The 25,786-nt window shown below is 30.1% G+C and overlaps 1 protein-coding gene across 1 annotated transcript; it reads right to left on the bottom strand.

The window, feature by feature from the left end:
* Positions 1-24,768, bottom strand: LOC126908966 (semaphorin-5A-like). The gene is made up of 13 exons (XM_050691314.1): positions 24,525-24,768; positions 16,963-17,062; positions 5,994-6,201; positions 5,602-5,901; positions 4,958-5,157; positions 4,699-4,884; positions 4,323-4,593; positions 3,860-4,228; positions 2,951-3,140; positions 2,303-2,653; positions 1,989-2,159; positions 1,625-1,924; positions 1-1,168 (listed from the first exon to the last, which is right to left on the bottom strand). Exons 1-13 carry the CDS (start codon positions 24,622-24,624, stop codon positions 798-800), a joined length of 3,117 nt encoding a protein of 1,038 aa, XP_050547271.1. The 5' UTR covers positions 24,625-24,768; the 3' UTR covers positions 1-797.
* Between the last annotated feature and the right edge of the window lie 1,018 nt (positions 24,769-25,786).

Below are 25,786 nucleotides of genomic sequence, written 5' to 3'. Positions count from 1 at the left end.
ATTACAGAAAACTTATACACTAGGCATTGATATAAACAAGTTTTTAAGTGAAAAAAATTGTATATACAATAAAACAAAATTACTTATTTACATTTCTGAATTAACTCAATATGAGTTACTTATGGATATGTATAAGATACAATTTGTTCAAAAGTTTCATTAACTTAACTAAAAAACAATGCAACTCAGTCAATAATTATAAAATTATACTTAATTTATTAACAGCATAATACAAAAAAATAATAAATTTTAATATCAAGTAGATATGATAGTATGGATTGATTTCTTAACACATTTGTTATTGTCATAATTAATTAAATAAAAAATAGTTCATTTATGACAGATAGTTTCATATTCTGGTATTTATTTAGTGACCAACCCCATGAATATAAGTGGGGTAATAAAAAACTTATTTATTGTGAAACGTCAACAAAGTATTTTTTTGAGATTCAAAAATTATGTTGATTTAATTTGTTAAATATTTAACTTAACTTTAATTAAATACATAATTAATCACATTTTTTAAATGTATTAATGAGTCAAAAAAATTAATAAAATAAAACATTCTTCAATAAATAAAATTGACTCAAAATCTTAAATAAATTATTTTAATTTATTTTCAAAATTATCAGTTAATAAAACTAATTATTCTATATTTGAAATAAAATTATCATTATTATTATTTTATAGCTGCACTTTTTTTTTATTAGGTATATTAAATTTATTTAAACATTTTTATTGTTAAAAATGACTAGTAATTTTTAAAACCCTTAAATGAGCTTTAATAAACCATTTTATTAAAAGAATTTTTCTTGTTCCAAATCATGCTGGGTTGACCTCATATGACCATTTATTAAACTATGGCTATTTCTTTTAATAGTGGCAGTCTCGTATTCTGCTGGTTTAGCAAATAATTTTGGCAATGTTCCATTTTGTTGTTGTCCAATTATTACTGGTTTAGTAAATGATGGAGTGCGTTTAGCCGGAGACCGATAATCCTTCATAGGAACAGTGACATACGGGTTTTGCTTTGAAGTAATATAATGAGGGCTACTTGGAAGTTTAGGTTTTTGTCGTTTTATCCACACATAAAGTGATAAAAAGGCCAGTAAAGCTCCCATTATAAATGACAACAAACAGATTAGCAATGTAGAGCTACTTGATACTTCTGAAAAAATATATTTAAAAATGTTAATGTTTTCCTAGTGAAAAAATTAAAAATTGTAAAGTATATTATTAAACTAATAAATATTTTAGCAAAACCACAAATTAAAAGAAAAGTTATTTAGAGAAAAAAGATATCTAGTGCAAACTATTTAGGAACAGGATTTCAATAAAAAATATTAAAGCTAATAATTAACATAATTATTATTTTCTTTATAACTACCCTGTATTGATAAGGATACTATTTGAGAATATTTAGTTCATCATATTTTAAATGGTAAATATTTTCTATAAAAACGACCAAATGAATTTTACAGTAACAAGAATATTTGAAAAGGGTTTAAAAATTGGACAAAATTAGCTTAGTCCAATAGATAAATTGCTACATAAGAAAATTATTTTTTTATTTTAATATAAATATCTATAAGAAATATACATAAAATCTTATTAAATTTCTTACGAATAACATTGGCATCAAAACATGGTATGGATTCCACATCAGATCCTAAACATTGTTCCAATAAACATTTTCGAGTACGGTGTTTTTGATTATCTATGTCACAAACAGACCATTCTGACCAATTGTCCCATCCAAATACCATTGCTTCACATGGCATATAACATGGTTCTTGGCTAACTGATGAGCCTTCACAACCTTCTGCGGCTATACCATTCACCATACAAAACCTGGTTCGTTTTCTTACACCTTCTCCACATGTAACTGAGCATTCACCATAATCAGTCCAACAACTCCACTCACCTAAAAATAGCATTATATTATAGAAAACTTAAAGAGGTTAGATTAAGTATTTTTATCAAATTACCTTTGCATTTTTGTGTATTACACGGTCTAGTTAACTTAGCGGGTCCTTCACAGTTTTCAGATGAACCTTCACATGTTCTAGTTTTTATTTGATTACCACCTCCACAATCAGATGAACAAGAGCTCCAGTTTGACCACTCAGACCAGGACTCTTCTAAATCTGATACTTGATCTGAAGTATATGCATTTATAAAAATNTGATCTGAAGTATATACATTTATAAAAAAATTATGAATATGTATACAACTAATAACAAATTGATACATTGAATAAATCAAAGTTAAAAATACAAATCTATGAAATAATTTGACAAACCTAATCGATGACATGTTCCATCTTGACAAAGTTTGCTTTCTTCTTTATCTTGGATAATACTAATTGAGGTCTGGTCTTGTTGAGTTCGACATGAAAACCTAAATCTCTTATGGGTGCTATTTCCTGTAGATATCCATGGAGTCCAAGATGATACCTTTTTACTTTCGACACATGGTTTTTGATTGCAAAGTTCATATTCTTCTGAGCACCCACTACAATCTTGTCCTTCTCGAGGAGATGGATTGTTACAATATCTAGATCTTTGCCGGAAACCACCTCCACATTTTGCCGAACATTTACTCCAAGGTCCCCAAGAACTCCAACTAGGTTCTTTTATAATTGGTGGCAAAACTGTAGAATAAATGAATGAATTATTAAAAATGCTTTTCATTTATCTTTTTTTGTAATTCAATAAAATTAACAATTATTGTTAATTTTATTGGTAATAATGGACATAGTTAACATAGTCATGTGGTACATTGTGTCCTAAAATGCGCTTTTTAATAATATATTTTTTAGTTCAAGTTCCATATTTCAAATATATTTTTAATTTTAAATTATACTACAATTTTTGATTAAATCATATTTGAAAATTTTAATTAATAATTTAATTTTGAAATTATTCACGTAGGTTTAAAATGTACATACCTGGACAAGGTGGATTTGAATGGCAAAATATCTCCTCCGTATCACGTCCCACACAAACACGGCCGCCAAACGCTGGCGCAGGGTTACCACATGTCCTTTTTCTTACTTTCACAGCGGATCCACAGCTTTGCGTGCACGCTGACCAATCTGACCAACTAGACCATTGTCCATGAACAGTACAATTTGTTACCTGAAACATAAAAATTTATTAAATATTTATAATATGTAAATGAAAAAAAGAATTCTGTAACACATATCCACCCCAATGTTTCATTTTATCATGACATCTTAATTGTAATTCATGTTTTTTTTAAAAATCTAAAATACATGTAAAAATTACTTTACTTTTATTAAATATTCTAACACACGACTCATTAAGAGGTAGAAATTNAATCTAAAATATATGTAAAAGTTACTTTACTTTTATTAAATATTCTAACACACAACTCATTAAGAGGTAGTAATTAAATAGTACATTTTTATATTATAGTAAACAAAAAAACCATAACCTCCTATTTTTATTTACTATGAAGTGCACATGGTTTATATGTGCGTGTTGAACAATATGTCTTTGATTACTTGGTACGATTATTAAAAGTAAATAATGTTAGTTATGTTCAAAGGTAAAACTTGTTTTTATATTTTATTCGCAGTAATGAGTATTAACTAAAAATTTTACACGCAAATAAAAAATAATTTTCTTCGATTATTCTTTTTTTTATAGATCGATTGATATAAAATGCAATTGTTAATGTATTGTATCTTACGGGTAAAATCACTACTTCAGTCATGATTATAAAATTCGATTTCTGATTAACTTTAATTAGATAATTTTTTTTTACTTAAAGATTAAAACTATTGTATCAATATTTTATCAATTTATTTAATCATATAAATAATTTATTATACTTGAATTGTTGATCCTTGGCAATCAGCTCCACCAAACTTAGGTTCAGGATTGTTGCACGACCTACTAGAACATAAACATTGGTCTGCAGAGTCTTTGCCGTTGATATTTTGTATGCATTGTGACCAAGCTGACCAACTAGACCACCCTCCATCTACAGGTCTTGAACGATCTGGACACTTAGTAACGTCTTGCCTCCAACTATGTTCCAGTATATTACCATTTGTAGGAGGTTGGCATTTATCAACGTGTTCATTCCATCCACAATAGGGATCCATTGCGTTCATACACGCTTCCTTGCTTCTGTGTCTTCCACAATGTTGAGCTGGTATCTTAAGAACTCGATCTTTAGTTCCGACATATATGGATTCCTATACAGAAAAAGTTCATTGAATCATATAATAATAATACAAATAGTCATAATAATTTTTTTTTATTATTTATCAAAAGTGAAAACAAACGTACAGTGACTTTTATAAAATGCAAGGCCATTATTTGAGAATCAAAACCTTCGGAAAATAGATTCCATTCTTCTAAAGTACACGTTACAGACGTTTTGGGTAAAATAGTAATTTTTTTTATTGTCCCTGATGAAGTTGCTAAGTATAAAACTTTTAATGTGCCATGTGGTTTAGTTGCCACAACGTCTACAGCAATTTGTGTTAAAATTTCCAATGGTTTATAATATAATGGTTCTAATGTTGTAGGTTGAACTGCATTATCCATTAATTGATACCTTTAATAATACATACATATTATAAGTAATAAAATCAAAAGTATTGCAGTTTGTCTGTCATTGTTAATTTTTTAAACCATATTTAAAATTATAATTTTTAATTACCTAGAAGAATCGAGTATTTGATTAGGGTCTTGTCTTTGACATTGACCATGATTAGGTTGGTGGTTTGGAGGAGTATACCGAGCCCATTCTGAATCGACTGTCGCTTGGTGTTTAAATGGACCATTAAAGGCGGCATTAATAGCAGTTAAACTAAAACTGCACACTGCTGAGCCGGCAATTCCATTACTACATTAAACAATTTAATCGTAACATTAGTTCTCTGATGATTGTAGAGCACATTTTTTAAATATGTAATTACCTTGGTGTTGTAAACGTAGCATACACTAATCCTTCATCCGGTAGGTAAGTCATACCCTGAATTTCGTCAAAATAAAAAGGATATTCGCCGGGAAGGGAACAATTCAGACGAGCTTTCACAAATGTCGTCCAATTATCACGCATCATAGTTTGTCCTCCTACATCATTCTTACATACTCTTGCTATTCTCGAATAAACCCTCTAAATTAACAAAGAAATGTATCATAACTAATTGTTTACATTTAAAATCTTAATAAAAAAAAAAAAATAAATCGTAAGTACAATTGTCACTAGCACAGATATTTATTACAGTATAGAGCTATCTCAAATAACATAATCGTTTATCGTTATCGTTTAATCTTAACATTACATTAATTGATTAGTTAATTAATTTGAAAAAAATCGTTTTAATAATATCGCGTAATATAATCGAAGCTTCCTTTATTTTATATTTTAAATAAAGAAACCATATGGTTTAAAGAGATTCATTATTGATAAAATACAATTACCTTACACTATACAGTCTTTGACTTGTCAATTATGTACGACCATATGTTTCAATAGTGACAACGATACCTACGCGAGCGGTTGTTTCAACTTTGCATACAAAAATAAAGTAAAAAATATTGCTAAGGAATTACGTACTTTACCACAGTTAATGTACTCCACAGCACTCTCTCTGAACAAAAAGTAAACGTAGGCGTCCGTCTCGAATGATCCGACAAATTGCGGTTCATTCAGCCACTTGGAGTCATAGTTTTTGGTGCGCAAATATGTAGCACCCAAATCTCGTACTATAGCTGAGTCCGCGCCTGAAAAGTCCATTGGACTACCGGCAAAGTATTGACCGTTTAGAGTTATCATCGCTGTAATATTTGATAAGGGACTGTACGGGCATTTACCTACACCTCGAACTGCTTCAATGATATTAGTAGTATTTTCCATCTATAAGAAAAATATTTTAATTTTATAAATAAATAAAATATAAAATTTCAAGTAACAGGTTGTATTTATTTGTATATTGTGCTATGAATTACCTCTCGCCACGTGCATTGGGGTGAAAAAGCTCCAGTACCACATACGAACAACTTTTTACCAGTTGCCAAAAGCACCTTAACGTAATTACGACAATCATCTACGCTTTGGCCTTTTATCAAACAAAGTTGTACCTTATCTTCTGTAGCCGGCCATCGAGTCGCTTCAATTTTCTTTAAACCGTCCAGGTCCAGGCGGTATAAGTTATCTCTGTTGATAAAAAAAATATATACTCATGACCTCGTCTGCTGCTTTATATTAAGTGTGTTATTTAAAATATTTTTACAAGCAAAATGGTTTGATGAAATGAAAGAATATACGGCAAGGACGAATAAAGCCGTCAACATATGTGCGTTTAACTTATGTTGTACTTTTTCCTTTCAAACTAACAACTCTCACGACAACGGCAATAAATTTTTCACGAAAAAATACGTCTGAAACTTCCAAAATAATACACCCGAATTTTGCCTCAGACAAGTAATTAAAGAAATTCCAAACGGCGCCGACAATTACGGGTTGACCAGCTAGGCGCCATCGCGTAGGTGCAAACAGAAAGAAATCACACCAAGCAAACTGGTTTACATAAACATGTATTCATTTTTTTATAGATTTATCGACAAATAATAATGGTACATACTCAGCACTTATCGCTGTGGTGTAAAGAAATCACGTGGTGGTAGAAACATCAACGAAAAGTCACCATATGTTGGATGCGTATTAAATGTAATTTAACATAATCGAATACGCCTATAAATGAGAAACAATAATTTTCTTTTATCGTTCCAGATGAGCCAACAATAAACAGCTTAACCGCCCCGATAATTGCCACATAGGATGAAAAATTTTACCGTCGCGTCGATTCCTAATGAATTCGAAATGGGACCTAGTAAAATGTATACGTAGGCGTCGATGCTGGTCGGATTTAAACCATCTGCAGCCCCGACCACGGAAATAAAAAATAATCCAGGTGGAGGAAAACAAACAGCCGCTATAGAACTTGGCTTTTCATTATTTTTTCAAACAGATTAGTAGAGAAAAACTAAACTGATTATACATATTACATTTGANTAAAACAGATTAGTAGAGAAAAACTTAACTGATTATACATATTACATTTGGTTTACACATGCCTTTTGCACTTGAAGCTGATCAACCCTATTATTTGAGAGTAGTAACAGTGTGTCCTGTGTTATTACAAACGGAAATGCTTTTTTAAGCATCAAAAACATTTTTATTTATTTACTAATGAAAGGGAGTCTAAAAATAAAGTTTCCTCGATATACAAAATGCCCTTTTAAGACAGGTTTGTTAAGGTAATTTGTAACATAAGTTCATAATGTTAAACATAATTAATAATACATGGTAATTACAAATATGTATTGCTTTAGGATGGAACAATTAATCTAATTAAATTATCGCACACTTAATGTGTACAAATCCCATTACTCGCTAATGTCAACTCCTGGAATCTTGAAAAATCTTTATCAAAAATTAAACAAAAATCATTACTAGTAAGCAACACAGCTTTCATTATAAAAGGTCAAATTTAATAATGCAGTTTGCACCTATATGACCAACGCCTAATATGTTGCAAGATTTCGTATGAGCAAATCAACAAAAATATTTGTATTTTTTCCAGCAGCCTACGTGAGTACTGTATTTTATACGTNAAAATATTTGTATTTTTTCCAGCAGCCTACGTGCGTACTGTATTTTATACGTTCCTAGTACTTCACAAAAAAGGTGCGTCGTCCGCGGATTATTCTTGACTTTATCATACAAGTGAATGGATTGACGATAGTATACAAATATTTTAAGTAGATACAACAGCAGCTATAAAATTATACACATAAAAATAACGTTTGTTACATGTTCCGGAAAGAGATCTCTTTAAACTACTGCGGTAAGGTTTTAATAACAGTTGTACAAATTGGCGTTGAATTCACTTTTGACTAATAAGAAACGTTTCTACAGTACATGTTTTGATTTATTGTTAATTTTTTCTTATTAAATAATTCGTTGATCTAATAGTATTGAAATTTAAATTTTATAAAGCTCGTTAAGATGCAATACAATTTATAGAGAAAAGACAATTTTCGAAAACCAGTAATAAATTACAATAGTTAAACTTTTTTTTTAATTTATAATTTGAATGATCCGATTTAAAATTATTAAGTAATATGACAAAATAACGTCGATTTCATACAGTCGTAAGTTATAATTTTTACTGTATAAAAATATTTAATTGCTATTTATAAATAACAATAGTAGTAGCGACAGTGTGATGATGGATTAATTATCATAATTATATAGGTGACAAAAAATGATTTATTTTAATTCGTGGGTTCCCGGAAAATTACATGTAAAATGTCATCTGTAAATTTTAGCATAAAATTATATAGGAGTACTATGAATATTTCTCTTCGACAGCAGCTGCTGTTGTCTGGTGTAGTGAAACTCAATATTACTAGCCAGTGGGTATTTGTAATTTTTATTTTCATTTGAACCGGTTGCAAAAAAAATTCGGATTACCTGACAGAGGGCGTATAATTTTTGTTTTTCATAGCATCCCACTCTTTGTGTTGTAAACAACATCGGTAGTTGAATTTTCCAGTATTAACAATTTTATAATTTTGACGTTTACTGCGCCAGACCCAATACATCATTGTTTTGTTGACCTCTAGTTGACAGGTTTGCTCGTTATGAGAAATGAGTCTAAGAACAATCTAGATTTCACTCGTGTTAAACGCTCAAGTCTAGATGCCACATTTTAACGAGAACAATATAATAAAAATACCAATGCCTATTTAGTAAATGCAAGTAGCTACGCATTAAGCGGAAAAAAATTCATTGAACAACAGATGTGTTGATAGTAACAAATAATTTCTAATAATAAGTTTCTCGAGTTGTTATTTTCAAAAAAATAACTAACCAACCCTTCATTTTAATCAATAAAATTATAATAACCAGTAAAAACCAACCCTAAAATTAGTATTCACTTAAAAAAATGTATGAAGTCCATATTCTAATCCTTTTTTATGAATAAGATATATCTGACAACATCTGAGACATGTCATACCGTGTTATTGGATTTTACCTGAGAATAATGATGATATAAAAACAGCAGAAAAAAAATGAATTTAGTCTGATGGAAATAATATTCCTGGTCTGACAGGAGCCATAAACTTCTTCTGATCATTCAAACGTATTGTTCACCTGTATTGTAATGCGTGCGTTTTTATAGACCACTTGGTATAGAGAAGAGAGCATGTAACTCGTATAACACAACGAACATCTGGAATTAATTGGTACGTGCCAACATCAGCCAGGATATGACAATATTTCTCCATGTTTTTTTCTTAGTTTTTAATTGCCCACGCACAAAATATTATTATCATGGAGACAACCACACGATTTGAAACAATAGCCGTCCGACATTGTTTGTTACGTATAATTTTCTCGTCTCTTCACGAACATAACTCAATAGTCTCATCGTCCCTTAAGCATATTATTACAAACGTAAATCCATGTGCCAGAATTTCAGTAAATTTTAAGAGTAGGCAGTACTGTAATAACTATAATTTAATTGACACGGTTTCTTAAATGTAGCAGTACTGCATAAGGTCAGCTTGTTGTAGTTTACGATATTGTGTCAAAAGATCAAAATACCGTCGCCGCATGTCATGCCAAGAAAAGTTCCATTTGACCTCAGACTAAGTTTGAGAAGAAAAACGATTCCGATACATTATGTCCGATTGTATTTACAATATTTGATCCAAGATACGCGAGTACCACCGGGTAATAATGAACAACGATAAATGATAAATAACTCGAACTTGACGATCGATCAAATAAAGAAAATTCACTTCGAAGTGTGTTTTCAATAATATTATCACAATCAAACGTTGTGGGAGTCAACAGTACTTGGTGTTAGTACAGTTTTTCGCCCACCCGCAGACTCATCTACCTTAGATAGAACATTNGACTCATCTATCTTAGATAGAACATAACACGTAGTATGGAGTGTATGTGTTGAGGTGACTCCACGAAAGACAACAATGGGTCGAATAAGCATCAGATAAAATGAAACATTGAAATTCCATTAAAAACTCTCATCGTCCGCTTTATGGATGATCATTATGCTTTTATAAATAATTTTTTTGTTTTTGATACTATTATAGACATTATGTAAGACCTTCGTGGTATTTCACGCTGCGATCACTGCACCAGAAGACTTGACGACATTACTAACAAAACATTAATGTTTGTTATAATTTAAGCGTAGAAAAAAGAAATTGATTATTGAAAAACAAAAAGAAAATACTGAATAAAGCAAGAACTATAGACCTAGGATGATCTCTTCTTGTGGTTAATATAAAAACAAATAACTCATCTTTTATGAATAGTAAGTTCAACAACTTTATGATAGTGACGTAGCTAGTTATCGTTAATAAATATCAATAATCATAATTTATATCAGAATATACAGTAATACTCTTTAAAAGATCAAAGGTCAATTTAACTGCCAATAAGTGCTCAGTACACGCGTCGGTTTTAGTATAGGCATTTCTACTTACAATAAACTTTAAATGATAATAATGATTAACTCATTACATCGATACTATTGCGTTATTTGTTTATGATTTACACATTTTGCGTAGGGAACAAAGTTCTAATATTTCTGTAAAGACTTATTTAATTTCCAATAATTACTACACGGCAACTATATTTTATTACAAAAAAAAAAAAAAATATATAAAACTATTGTTTAGATAATTATATAGCTCATAAAGATAGGCTATTTATTTATTCAGGTTGATCAACAATGAAATATACATAATGCAATACGTAATTCATATTCTAATAAATAAGAAAAACATATAAATGAAAACCATAATAATGAGTATAAAAATTGAAATAATTATTTATTTTGCTTTATAGAGCAATGGTGAAATTACGAAATATTTTAAATTCACATTGAATTTAAATTGATCACTTGTAAAATAAGAACAACGAAGACAATTTTAAGATTTGCATAAGTCCTTAAAGCATTTATGAGTAATACGATCACGATATATTTTGTCACATTCCATAATGAACGTCTCAAACGATATTAAGAGGACAATCCTTCAAATACGAATAGTGACACAAGATGCACATCATTTTCATGACTGTGGCCGTTTACATAAGAAATAAACGTGTCGCACGACAACGATCAAGAATTAATCAAAATATACACGATGACAATAAGATTTTGTTTTATTGGTAAAACGAAACAAAGTCACGAAGCTCGTTAGCTAAAATAATTTTAGTAACACGAAAGTATACTGCCACCCGAAACATCTCCTCCTGTTTCATCAGGTCAAATGAACCAAAGTTATGCACGTACAATGTACCTATTGTATTAATGTACCTATATACATTAATGAACTACAGAAAAATAAGTATTGAGTTTTCAAATGTTAACATTTTAGGTATTTAATGAAAACATTTTAAGAGTACATATTATGTATTTTTAAAATTTCGCGACCGTGGACTGTAGTTGGGTGTATCTAATAGCCGCATCCATGATCATCGTAGCAGGTGACCATAAAAAGTTCCATGTTTTATTTACATTTTTATATTCCATACTCCATTCGTTGTCCAAAAGAAACCCATTAGTAATATACCAAGAGAAATGATAAAAAAACCACATGCCTGGTCTAACGTTATGTTAAATACTAACCATAATGCTAGTTCCATGCGCGCTGAAAAGTGATCACGTAAATTTCCGTTAAAAAATACAACAATAACAAAAATCTGGAGACAAGTACGTGCCCGAAACGAATCGCTAAACTGTTAGGTACAACGTCAAAGTCGATCGGGGAGCGATACTCGTTCCACATGCACTATTTATTTTTTTTTTTTTTATGAAATAAAAATATACCCAACACAATATTTTATTCAAATAATAAAATATGAAATTTCTGGGCACGTTTATCTATTTTTCAAGATTCATTGCAAGCGGTCGTTGGCCATCATATTTGAGGACATTGGTTAATATAAACAATTACAACATTGGACGCTCGATTGTATTCCTTTTGTAAAAAGAGACAACCCGTTACTCCGCAAATAATAACTATTTCGTGTTTTATTATCTAATAGATTAAGATATGTCAGTATATCATTATATTCTCCGAAATCATAAACGTAAAACACGGTTGGATTAATCATTAAAATGTTTTTAATGACACTATTTTTCGCATTTTTTCTTTAAAACTGCATAAATGCGAATGAAATAAATTTTATTGGCCAAACCTAATTCATTAGCGGAGAGCAAATACTCTAAAATTATGGCAAGATGACCTTAGACCCGTTTAACAACTCGGAAACCAAGCCGTGGCTATTAACTGGCCTAACAGTCCAAGTAGTTTCTGATCCATTCAAGTCGATCAAACGCAATGCACTAAGTATAGTAATGCCGGATCCGCAGGCCACTGTTCGGAGAAGAGAAGTCAATACGTGACTTTGCCTACGGACTCTTCCCATTTGTATTCTCGTGAGAGGGTTTCGCTTCCGTGTTGCTCCGGATTGTGGGACTTTATCAAAAGCAACATGGCCTTAACTAACAGAGACGGACGACTGCTGGACGTCAATGGTAATGGATAGGTATAACGATAATAATGGCGTCATAGAAATATAGCCGGACGCGTATGACTTGTATTCCATATAAGTCGTTTTCTTCAAATCGCACATATTTCACACGAAGCCGCCGCAAGAGAACTTGAAAAGCGGACGTTGCTGGTTTTTCTATGATGGAACGTCCGATGGCAGCTTTGGATTGACAATGGCTAAGGTTTGTACGAAAAGAGGTCGCCGGCGTACGACAACCGTTTTTCTCCGTGTGTGAGCGTCTAACAGGAGGCAACGAGACCCCCGTAAAAGGCATTGGCCATATACGTGGGGACAAGATTCGCTCTAAACCGGTGTGTGTACACGTGATGTATATAGAAATAAGTAGTTGTGATTCAAAATGTGAAAGACGTTATTATATTTTGCTTTTTATTCTTAGCTAAACTTGGTTTTGTTCATTTAAACTCGGTAATCATAGAAAATATTTTACTTATTGGCATCCGCATTGGGTTCGTACTATGATATCCATTTTAAAGTATTTCACTCTATCATCCAGATAATAAACTTTATATGTTATTTATGGCCTATAACAATTTCAAAAATGTTTTTTTTTTTTAATAAACATTGCAATTGTTAATTTCATAACGTTCCCAAAAAAATAAGTCAGTTTTAAAAAAATCCATTTATAGATACGTTTTTATTATCAATAACGTATTTAGAGATTTCAACAACAAATACATGATATTATAACGTATTGGTTTGACGTAAATATTCGACCTAATTTTTATTAAAATCAAAGTCCTATTTTAGTTAGAAAAGCGAACGAAAAGAAATAATTCAACAATAACATTCTAGAACATGTATTAAAATTACTATGTTAGTATATCTACGTATGTTGATATAAAAATGATCATCATAAGTCGAAATCTCTTTAATATTCTGTTCAATTATTTTTATATTCCAAAATTTTATAATTTGGTTTTACAAAAACGTTCAAGTGTTGCTTTGATGTTTTGACATCACTTTGAATGCGCTGAAGATAAGAGTACGTCACTATATGAAGAAAAAATATTCAGACCCTTTTGTGATGAACGAAAGGACAAGGTCAAGAAAATGAGCCAGAGAATTTTAATTGGCTTTGAACACACGTCAACTGTACTCTGTACACTTATGTCAACACGAGCCTTCGGGGACGCGCATGCCGAAAGATAATTATTACATCCTTCACACTGCTGGAGCAAGATATCCTTAGGCTACATAAAAAAAAAAACGGAAAAGCTCAATGTCATGACACATTATTCGACTCTAGTTTATCTTTCTACAGCTATAACGAAAACTCGTAAGATTATTAATAAAACGGCCTATGTGCCTCTATTTAAAATGTATTCACAACACTTGATGTTCTAAGAGTAATCATAAATCTAAACCTAGTCAGTGTTTCCACAGTTAAAAAATATTAGTATTTAATTATAACATGTAATAGAAATTATTTTTATAAGTTAATAATAACTCAACGAAGTGTCATCATAACACATGTGACTGATTTAAAACCGTAGAGAACACCGCAACGAATAGGTTATTAATAAATGTATAGTGTGAATTTAAATGTTTGATATCTAGTAGTTAATTAACTCAACAAAGAATATATTTTAAAACCAATTAGAAGCGAAATTGCTCTACATACACAGTAATGGTGGTAACGATCAATTGTTTAAAACTAATTATAAGAATCCAAAGAATGGGTTGTACTGTAGACAGTCAATTAGTTATTTTGGAAGCCTAAAATTTTACCCAAATAGTTTAAGAGATATATTTTTCTTTCCAATAGGCTTTTTTATTTATGTTATTTTTAAACAACAGACCATGACACTTTTATGACGCAACTCAGTAAAATCACAAGTCCTAAAATCCATTTGAGTGCTACCGTAAACTACTTGTTATTTTTATGAGTTCGTTTAACGAAAGTTATTAACCGCAAATGTTTAGGTATTTTCAATAAAACAGATTGCTTTTTTGACACAACCAAAACTGTAATTCAATATTATCGTGGCTGACCTGGGTACTGTTTTTCTATTAAAAAAATTATGTCCAGCACTAAACATTCATTTAAAAACGAAGTTTTAATAAATAAAAATGCAGTTTTTAAAATACAATTGTTATTTAAAAATCTTTTCAACATCTTTAAGGTTTTAAAAATTACTTAAAAGGCAACTTTTCAGAAATTAATAATTAAATAATTAAAAAACAACGGATATTATTGCGCATAAACTTAAAGTTGCACTCCATTGCTTTATGTGTATATAACATTTATAAAATAAATTATAAGCTATTAAAGGGTTGTAAATATTATAATTCTATGTTTATTTGAGTTGTTTAAGCGTGAATTTATTTATCGACATGTCAATAGACAATGTATAGAGTTCGTAGGCGCCTTCGTCAACCGCACAAATCGCACTTATCTATTTAACGGACTTAAAAGTCCGTCTTAAGTAAATTAATTTATAATATTATAATATGTCGTCTAGATCAATTATTGAAACAATATTTTGTTTCTCTATATTGCCAACTGATTATTCATAATCTACACACGTGGCATTTAAAAAAACAACAGTACTGTTATCCTGATTTTACTTTCAATAATTATTATATTTCGTGTCAAGTATTGAATAGTTATATGCAAGCGCTAAAAAAGGTTATGCACACGTGATATTCATGAAACAAAACGACTTTATCGAAAAAGCGCCGTGCTTTAATAAATAAATTGTAATAGAACTAAAAAACTGTCCGTTAAAAAGTTAATCAGTAGTAATTTGACCGCATGAATCATATAGTGAATAATTACGGTTATCAAAATTATAATAATAAATAAAAACAACATGATTATTTTGTGTAATGTTCATTTTCTTAGCATACAAAACAAAAAGAAATTCAAAGTAAAATAATAGGAATAAAAAGGCAATAATTGAAAACACTGTAATAAGTGTTTAAACACACATTAAAGAAATTATGAAAAATATACATGATATTTTGAAAACAAAACTACTTGTTTGTAATAGATTAGTATGTGTTGGTAACTTCAATGTTTTAGAAAGTTGGTAATTTTCACGATCAGAGAAAAATCTCGAACGAAAGAATTCTCTTTAGCCCAAATTATATTACTACAAATTTCTTTATCAAAGAAATCTCACCGAATAATTGATATAATCAAAAGTATTACACAACAAGGTACATTACTTCCAATCACATTCAATCAAATCATTTGATCACAAAAACGAATACGAGCAATGAATCAGCTCATAATTATTATTATTGTTCATCGAATAGATGCCCAAATAATAATACGTTCTTCTCTTACTTTCATTTATATCAATACAACAAATACTGCCTAGAGACGTGTAAAAATACTTTGATGAATATAATCTCACCAGCGTCCCAATGATCAGCTATAACCTATTAACTAGACATGACAGATTGAAGACTAAAAGTTGAATATAAAAAAAAAAAACGTTTGTTTCTGTACATTTATTTTTTTAATATCATGTTTTTAGTACCAAGAAATATGAGATCATATACTATTATGTACATTAAAGTAATTTATTATGATAGTTTAGTGTGTACATCCACCAAAAGAAAAGCATTGCGATGAATACTTGTCCAGACAGTTGAATAATAATTATAATTGTAATGCCCCACGAAGATATGCTTACAAATGACTATTGTAAACAAAATAGTATTATTGTAGGCCGACTACTTCAAGAGGGTTACTGCTGAAGGGGTCATTCAAACGCATGTAAATGAGTCGTCTTCCTAATAAATAACTAATTTCCATAAGTCTACAAAATATCGTCCGGATAATGTTCAATATCAAAACCATTTATACGCCATAAAGTACTAAGATTTACGAAACACGTCCTCTACTTTCTTATCATACAAACAAATTACATGTTTTTGTTTTATCTCTAAGTAGTCTTAGCAAACGATAAAAAATTGCACGAGTATAAACTTTTACAAAGATCAGTGTAAGTTATTTGCAAATGCATTTGTAATCTCACTACAGAGTGTAAAATAGTAGGCAGTGTAACGAGCGTTGGTCGAAGACGGTGCGATTATCATTGTTGTTGTACGATAATATTTATTTATGCTGTCGAATTCACACGTCACTCGTATAGGTTCAATTCAATATGTACATAGAGTGTGTAACTTAGTCACAGGCATCACATACATTGCGTACAAACTCGTTTACACGACACACCGACTGAGAAAAATTAATACTATTTCAACGCACACGTGTTGTAGTACACAAGTAAAATAGCGAACTTCAGTACTTATTTTAAATTAACGTATTAAAAAAATGCATACCTTGCACCAACCACCATTTGTTTTCTGGCTATGTCAAACAATAACTGGGAGTAAGATGTCACTCCTTCTTCCGAGAATATATCGGCTGTCGTCATGATATCTGTAATTAAAATTCATAAAATTACAACAAATTCAGACATTTTTTTCATATTTATTTCAGCTTACTCGTAATGAGATTAAATTTGTCATAGGCGTGACAGGCACACACTTTAAAATTTAGCAAAATTACATGCATTATTATTTTTTTAAGAAAACAAATTAAAGTTAGCCCCCCTCCCCAAAAAATTGATCTTATGGTTTACGTTTAAACACATTACAAGCAACAGGTGATTTTAATAAATGGCTCAATCTTAACTGTATTATAAATACTTAAATAAACAAAGCCTGAGGATTTCACAGAAGTTCGCTACACATAGGCATTCTAGATTAGTTATTTTATTATAAGTTCACATAATTTATCGCGATGATTAACGCTGTAAGGCTTAAAATATCTTGAATGTGTAAAACGCGTAAGGGGCGGTCACGTATCAACAGCTATACATGCTAACCGATTATACTTCTGCAACAATAACCGGTCCAAAAAATTAATAATCAAAGATTAAATATTTAAAATTAAAAATATTTAACTCGAAAAGTCACAAAAAAATAAAAAATGACTAAAAAATCGCGGTTTCGTTTATTTTTTAATATTTAACATTTTTCAATGTATAGAGAGATTGGTTTTCCTACATATATAAAGCCAGCACCTCTCGAACTACCTAAAATAAAGTCAATAATTAATGTGTTTAAAGCAGTAACAATGTATCTATGAATAATAAAGACCACAGAGAGGATAATGTCAATGCTCTTTTTTGGGTCATCATTAGTTGCGTGCAACTTCCAAATTAATTCGTTATATAATTTACACGCCAAAACGTATGACTGGTGTAGGATTATAATAGTTCTGGCTATTATGGCTATTCTGACTATAATGGCCACCCACAAACAGAGTCATTTTTACATTTCTCAAAAGGTAATAAATAACATTTTAATAAATAAGTAGCCGGCAGTTACTTAGTTGTTAACTTTTATTTTTTATTACACTTTAATCGTACGGCTTTGAATGACAATATAAACCATTGCGACATCGGTTGGAAAATCATTTTGGCGAAACACCAGTTTGTCTATCTGCATAATAACTATGTACAACGATAATCTTTCCGTACACAAAACAAGTACGTTAAGAACATAAATTTATTTGAAATTTAAATGTGAAACAAGGCGTGTAAACAAGAAAAAACAATTTTAACACATATTTAGGGACACATGCCCTTATCTAAATACGTCTCTGATCATATTGCAATGATTTCAAAATAACATCAATTATCATTGATAATTATAAATTAAATCATAATTTAAAGCGTACGTGACGGAAAATGTATTATTTCATCAGAATTAATGAAAATCTATCATAATGAATTCGACCTTTAAAGTTATCATCACAATCGAAACACTGATATGTTCACTATGTACAATGGCGGACATCATTACTATTTTCTTCGTATCAAACTAGCTCATTGAACATTCATAAAATGATTTCTCATCATTAATTGTTCGTCTAAAGGCTACACGTTGCAATCTCGATTGATACGCATTTCGCAAAATAAACAATCTTTTTTTCAATCATTAATTGAATTTTTTCATATTTTCTACAATATGACGCAATTTCGTTGTCGACTGTAGATAATATCGAGTAATATTTAACTTAAGAATATCTGATTTTCTGAAAGCTGACCATAATAATGTTCGTAAAAGACGTCGCATATCGTCTGCCGCGGTTATTGACCTTAATACGACCGATTTAACTCAATTTTCAAATAATAACAACAATAATGAAAATAAAATTGTATTGCACGTCAAGAAGTCTATCAGCTATAGTTCATAACTGTCAAGAGATACGCTGTCTGTAGTGTTACATCACTATATTGTAATTTGTTCAGAACCGTTTGTGTCGCTCACTTGTTTGCGTGAAAAAATTTAAAAAATATGTATTCCGTGACTAAAAAATTGTAACACTACTATATATAATGTTAAAAAACGTAGAAACTATTTATTTACCTTAATGTATGCTGTCAAACATTTACATGACGTTATTTGGCTTGAGATGTTTGGTCAATTTTTCCTAATAAAATTATTTTGTTTTAATAACAGTGTACTAAAATAAGTTATCGAGACAAAGGAAAATACTCGGAGAAATTCTGGCGGTCTTTAGCTTAAACCTCAAGTGAGAGTTTTTTTAAATATAGCCGAAATATTTCAATAATTAAACATAGGCCGTTTAAACGATTGCGGTGCATCAATGTAAATTAGTCGGCATACCGTAAAAAAAAACTTTAATAGAAAAAACGCACAGAGAAATGGAAATTTGATTGTATTCTTAAAGAGAAACGCTTTTTCAAAAACTAAAAGAGTTTACATAGATATAAGTTTTTAATTTTTACCAGCCCGGGGGTTTATGGCATCAGCCAGAATGGAAATAGTAATTATGTACAAGAAATTACATTATTACTTATACCATCCCATGTTACAATGCGTTATTAAAACGTACACCACAGCTAATGTGCTAAGAGAATCGAGTTAATCTTTACTATTTTTTTGAAGAAGAAGAACTCTTAACGTTTGAGTTGCCTTATGATTTCGATTTTGCGGGTCGATAATCCCCGTGTAAGAAAATATCTTATGTACAACGTTCTAATGTGCACGAGGATTCAAAACCCCACAGAAAAACATAATATATACCATGACATGTGTTAAGGTTCACGACTCATCGCCTCTTTTTCTCACTACTTTTTACCTAAATCTATACGGTGAGATCGCAACAGTATCCACGGGGTGCGTACTGCAGCAGTGACAAGATGAACGGCAGATGTGCATGCAAAACGTATATACATATATATATATATAAAACAATGGAAATAAAAACTGCGAAATCTGAAGATCGACCAATGCAGATGTTTGAGGCACACGACAATAAAAAATATACAAACAAATGAACAAGGTTAGCAACAGTGTGAGCATAAAACGGCAAAACTCGGAGGCCGATCTCGACACAATCATCGGAAGACTTTGCAAGTACTCTCCCCACGTTTTTGTCGCGCGCATTATAATAATATTTTGCGGTCCGTGACAACCAGTAATCGCAATCTAAACGGGGGAGTCCTATCCAACAGACGCCCACGACGATGCGGAGGAGACGATGTGAGATGATAAGCGTAACTCGAGGGCCGAGTGCATAAAGAACAAAGCGTATAACAAACACAAACCGTCGTAGTAATTGCAACGGTTAGTTTTTATAAATAATCGAACATGAACAGGTCTACCTTCAAACTTCAAGGTCATCGTCTACTACGAAAGGGTCGAACGCACGACTCACACGCACTTGTTGACCGAATGCTTGTGCTATGAAGTGCAGGATTTGTTTACGATTTTTCAAAAAATAACGGCCAAAAACACATCTGGCATTCTTCAATCAAAAACGTCACTGATTGAGATCATATTTCACGTTTTCCGTTTCAAATTAGTACACTGACCCATGCGAAAAACTGCTTACATAAAAGCACCTCGAAACTATCTTATTGCCCGTTTGCAAACGTCTGTCTTTTAACAAACACAGTGCAGACTAGACAGTTGTCAAACCAACTACGACTTAATTCTCACGGTGTACCTTCCGCAAGAGTCGGTCGATTCGACGCTCTCGAATTTTATTCGAACGACTCAACAGTCGGCATTCGTACAGTTTATTGCAATAAAAATATTGTAACACACTCTCAACATAACCACCACGTTCCCCGCGGGTGAATACACTGCTACACTCTACCTATTTATATATTATTTTGAATTTTCATCCACGCAAAATGCTTTCCATACAACGTTACCTTGAAATTAACTTGTAGCCTCCAGCAATGTCAGCAAGACTATGTACAATAATAATAATAAATATATTTACATGTAATGAGTTCACTATCGTATGGCTTGCCGACAAACCGCACCGCGTGGAGGTATTAAACGTCGTTCAACTAACCGGTCCAGTAATTGCCTAGCCGTCCCGTTCTAAGGGATGCACTAACATATCATTACCGTAACATCATAAATTTTAACAATACACCAATTAACTGTCATACACCCACAAGCCTATTTTGTAAGTACCGTTGGAATCATATGATTTTTTCGATATGCATTTAAACAAGTTTCTACGATTTTCCATTAAATTCATAGTCTAGCATAAACAACTAAATGTTTAAACATTAAAGAATAGTTATATTTTATACAGTGTTGGTTGGGGTATGTTGTTTGTTTAATAGTTTGATAGATAAAATACCAGCACAGAGGGCACTCGTCGTACTTCGGACAAGTATACCTGACAGTGATTGAATCACTATCATAGCTTTGATGTAAATCGTGTTTCATTTTTAGACGGAATTGTTTGATTATTACAAAAACATCATAAAATTCTTTTTCTTTAATTATATTCTGATTACAAGTTTTGTAATTTATAAGTATATCGCAGGGATAAATAATTATTAAAGAAATTAAATTTAGTATGATTACAAATTATATTCAATAATTTAATATTGTATTTTTTACGGAGAAATTATTAAGTATTTATATATTTCGTTACTTCTACATTGACGTGACACATTTATCACATAGTGAACGTGTATCAAAAACGCAAGTATGGATTTATTAAAAAAATAGTAAAAAAAAAAAGAAAGTTAACTTTCTTAATTCAGATTATTATGACCTTTGTTAGTTAATTATAATTTCAATTATGAAAATGTAATATATCATGAATTATTGGTAGCTAGAACATTTTTTTTTGAAAGATCATCCCCTTCCCTCTAATAAACTCAATGAATTAAAAGCTGCAAAAATTCTCCCAGAAAATATTCATATCTTTTTTGTTATTATTATTTTATTGTAAAAAATGGGATAAATGAGGATATTTACTTCTCTCCTATATGAATATACTGTTTGAAATATAAGCTTAAATAATTGAAAAAAAAAATTGATGTAGACATTTTAACAACACGAGAAACAATGATTTTTACAAGAAAAAGAACATATTTTCTTTAACTTCAGGGGCCGTCTACATATAAGAAGTTAAGGTGTTGGGTCAATTTTTTTTTTTAACTTCAAGTAAGTAACATAAGTTTTAATTGAACATATGTTTAAAGAACGAATTGTTTCTGGAATAATTTCAAAAGTTTAGCTGAAAAAGTTAACTTTTCGTGAAATGTTTATTATTTTAAAACCGTCTTGTGGGCAGCTAAATAATTAAACATATAATACAAAAATACCAAATAAACAGTATATACTTAAGGTATTTTTATATAAAAAAAAATGTATTTTGACAAATTCATTTTTAAAAAAGTTTTGTTGGTTTTATGAAAAAATTCTTTAAAATTTACCGACTTTATAAATCGTAATTTTCGAGGATTTTGACCATTTATAAGTAATGAGGGAAATTTTTGAGGGGAATGTCTTCAATTAGATACAATTTATGTTTCTTTGACGTATCGTTAAAAAAATCAATCCAGTGAGAGCCGAGAAAAAGTGGTGAAGACATAAAAATAAAATCACATCATAGTAAAATTAATATCTCCTCAACTTAATTCAATGCATAAATGTATTGACATGACAAAACTACAAATATGTTATGAAGAGAAAGTTGTCAAATCCTAATAGAAATAGAATATAGTTGATCGGACAACTACCAAGTAATTATTTTGCGAAAGTAATATGGTTTTGTAGAGGATTAATTTAATGTAAATTAAATTAATTTGTTTTTTAATATTGAAGTTTATTTTTTTTCTTGTTATACCTTTTTGCATATACAAAAATAAACAAATAGATAAAACTAGGTTCACAATTCTGTTGTACCTAAAATAAGGACAAAAAATATATAAAAGATTTTATGTAGTATGTTAAGAAATAAAACAAAGCTACACTAGATGAATTTATTTCTAATTAAAGAATATCCATTAATTTCTCTCATTTTATTATAACATTCAGGAAATTATTAAAAATTATTTCTTAAATTAATTAAATAAATTTGGCAAAACTGATTCATAACTAAACAGTATAATGTTAGGCTATTCTATTATTATTTCATAACGTAATATAAATACCTAATATCGTCTACTAGATATTATTTTTTAATTAATAATACATTTTTATTATGGCTAAGAATATTTACAATCTGTACAATGTTAATAAATAAATTTTACCATATGACATGCGTTAAAAAATATTAATATTAATTTATTATATTAAACTAATAATATCAAATTAAAAAAAAAAAACGTCAAGCATATTTTTATGTACTTTTGGCGTGAGAATTGCAATCAGTCGACTACCCTAATGTTTTTATTTTTTCTTAATGTGTGCAAGTCTTTCATGATATAATTGTATATTATTATTATTTTATAATTTAATTTTTTACTCTTTCAATATAACATAGTAATATATAATATATTATTTTTTGCTAGCAATACCAATTTATACATCTGTATGTTAGTATATTAATAAAAAAACATATATTTTTTGTTGTTTTTTAATTAACGTTATACTTTTGGAAGGGCTTTCATAGTTATAAAAACTGGAGTGCAGTTGAGTTGACCTGCATCACCTGCAACAGGCTATTCAAAGCTACTGAGCTATGTAAAGACAATAGTGAATACAGTGTAATTTTGTTTTTTTTTGTTTGCACATTTTAAACAGGTCACATTTTGTTCTACAGCAATAATATTTACGTCTTCATAAAGATTAATTCTTGAGGTAATTTTCGAAAAGTTTCCATATCACATAATAGTATTGTGAAAAAACAATATGAAAAATTCAGAAAAAAAATATAGCCAAATCATTATCTATGACTTTCTTAATTTTCTTAAAACTAATTATTAAAATAAAAATCAAATAATGTACAATTTGTGATGCATTTCTAATTATGTAGTTTCTAGAATAAGTCATAACTAGAACAATTGATTGTGTAATGCAACGATGTTATGTATTGTGACTGAAACTGTTTTTTACGTGACACAATAATAAACCATAAGAATAAATCAGTTGTGTATGTTAAGCTCGATTTATTTTGTATCAGTCCATGTAATAAGACATGAACATGTATATAGACTAAGGAATCACGCTAAACCGGGTAAACAGTTGATATTATTTTGTCTCTAATGAATTTTTTAACGCAATCAAAAAATTGAAAAAAAAAACTCAAGAAAAAACAATATTTGATGAATAGAACAGATAATTAAAATGTACAAAAAATGCTATCTCTTTTAATGAAATTGCCCTGAGAATACATACAGAAGACTCAATAATTTAATTTAAAAAATATTCATAACATTAGTTTGACCTGCAGCGGATCCATATTTTATATCAGAAAAGACGTTTGAAATAAGAGGAATTTTCCTATTATTTTTAATTAGTTAAAATACATTCAGCCTACTCGATCGCTGACCATTCATCGACACAGAGGCCGTTCGTTAAAAGTCAATAGTAAATTATATGCTTACCTTCGTGTGGAATAACGTGATGTTCTGGTTGTGTTCGTTGAGCGCTTCCGATGACAACGATGACAATATAAGCCATCAACAGCACCCGTAGATTGCACATGGTCGTGCTTCTTACGCTGAACCTGTAAACTAATAAAATTGTGTCGTTTGAGTAAATTGCGAATAAAATACTGTAGGTGCTATTTATTTTTTCTTTGGATTGTTATTAAGAATCACTGTTAAAATTCACCCAGATTACCACGTTTTCAAACACAATTCAGACTAATGGGTAATTACGATTTACAATCGTTTTGTTATTAAACAAGTCGATAGAAACCGCTCATTGAAATCCCACAACGGCATAACAAATCATGTTTCATTTTAAAGACGGGAAATTATTTCCAATGAGATAATTCAGGACTAAATATAGACAACCTGACGCTATCATTTCCAATTGCATTTCAAATGAATTCAAGTTTAAATAGAATTGTATAGAAATTNAATGAATTCAAGTTTAAATAGAATTATATAGAAATGTTGTTTGTTTTATCGTACATCATGAATGCTCTGTGTATTTTCAGTTTATTTGTTAGTAAACATATTTTGTAGAGACCAGGCTTTGCTCTATACATAACCTTTAAAGTGACTCACATGTCTTCATTTAAATGATCAAATTCTGTGTCCCCTTTTAAACGTAGTTACAACATTACTGAATAAACACAATGCATAACGTAATAGATTTTGTTTGGGCGACACAGGCTTTTAATATTCTTAAGATGACAACATAATGCACACCGACAGAGGTGGCTATAAATAAAAATTATTATAGTAAATTGATTGTATACTACAGTGTATACACATCATTAATTTTATGGTGAACACTTTTATTATACATAAACCAGATGAACCTTTTTATTTTTTAACTTATAATTATGACATCGAAACACGAGGTAAATTAATATTTTATGTTAGCTTACTTAAACAATACCGAGTAAGAAACAATGAAAAATTTATAATGATTACCCTTTTTTTTAATGTTGGGGGTCAATGTTACAGTCAAAAATTGTTGCAACGATAAGACTTTAAATTTATTATTGTTTCCTGATTGCTAATGAGCTATTCGAATGTATAAAAAAATGCACAAAATTTAACAAACACATTGTGCACTCTTGCTTGTTAAAAAAACATATTTTAACGGCCTTGACTTGCTGTGATCTGATATTTATCAAGTTCGTTGACTGATATTACGAAGATTTATCGCAATAATATAATTATTACCTTGT

This window comes from Daktulosphaira vitifoliae, unplaced genomic scaffold (genome assembly GCF_025091365.1).
Source record: "Daktulosphaira vitifoliae isolate Bord-2020 unplaced genomic scaffold, ASM2509136v1 Scaffold_58, whole genome shotgun sequence".
Taxonomy (NCBI): Eukaryota; Metazoa; Arthropoda; class Insecta; order Hemiptera; family Phylloxeridae; genus Daktulosphaira; species Daktulosphaira vitifoliae.
The sequence above is the reverse complement of the archived record's forward strand: the minus strand, read 5'-3'. Positions and strand labels throughout refer to the sequence as shown.

What these genes read in the sequence shown, in the direction of transcription:
- LOC126908966 (XM_050691314.1), bottom strand. Translation starts at nt 24,624, where the DNA reads ATGTGCAATCTACGGGTGCTGTTGATGGCTTATATTGTCATCGTTGTC. An exon ending in TGCATTTTATAAAAGTCACT is followed by an intron (nt 4,229 to 4,322) that starts GTACGTTTGTTT and finishes TTTTCTGTATAG; the next exon opens with GAATCCATATATGTCGGAAC. An exon ending in TGGAACATGTCATCGATTAG is followed by an intron (nt 2,160 to 2,302) that starts GTTTGTCAAATT and finishes CATATACTTCAG; the next exon opens with ATCAAGTATCAGATTTAGAA.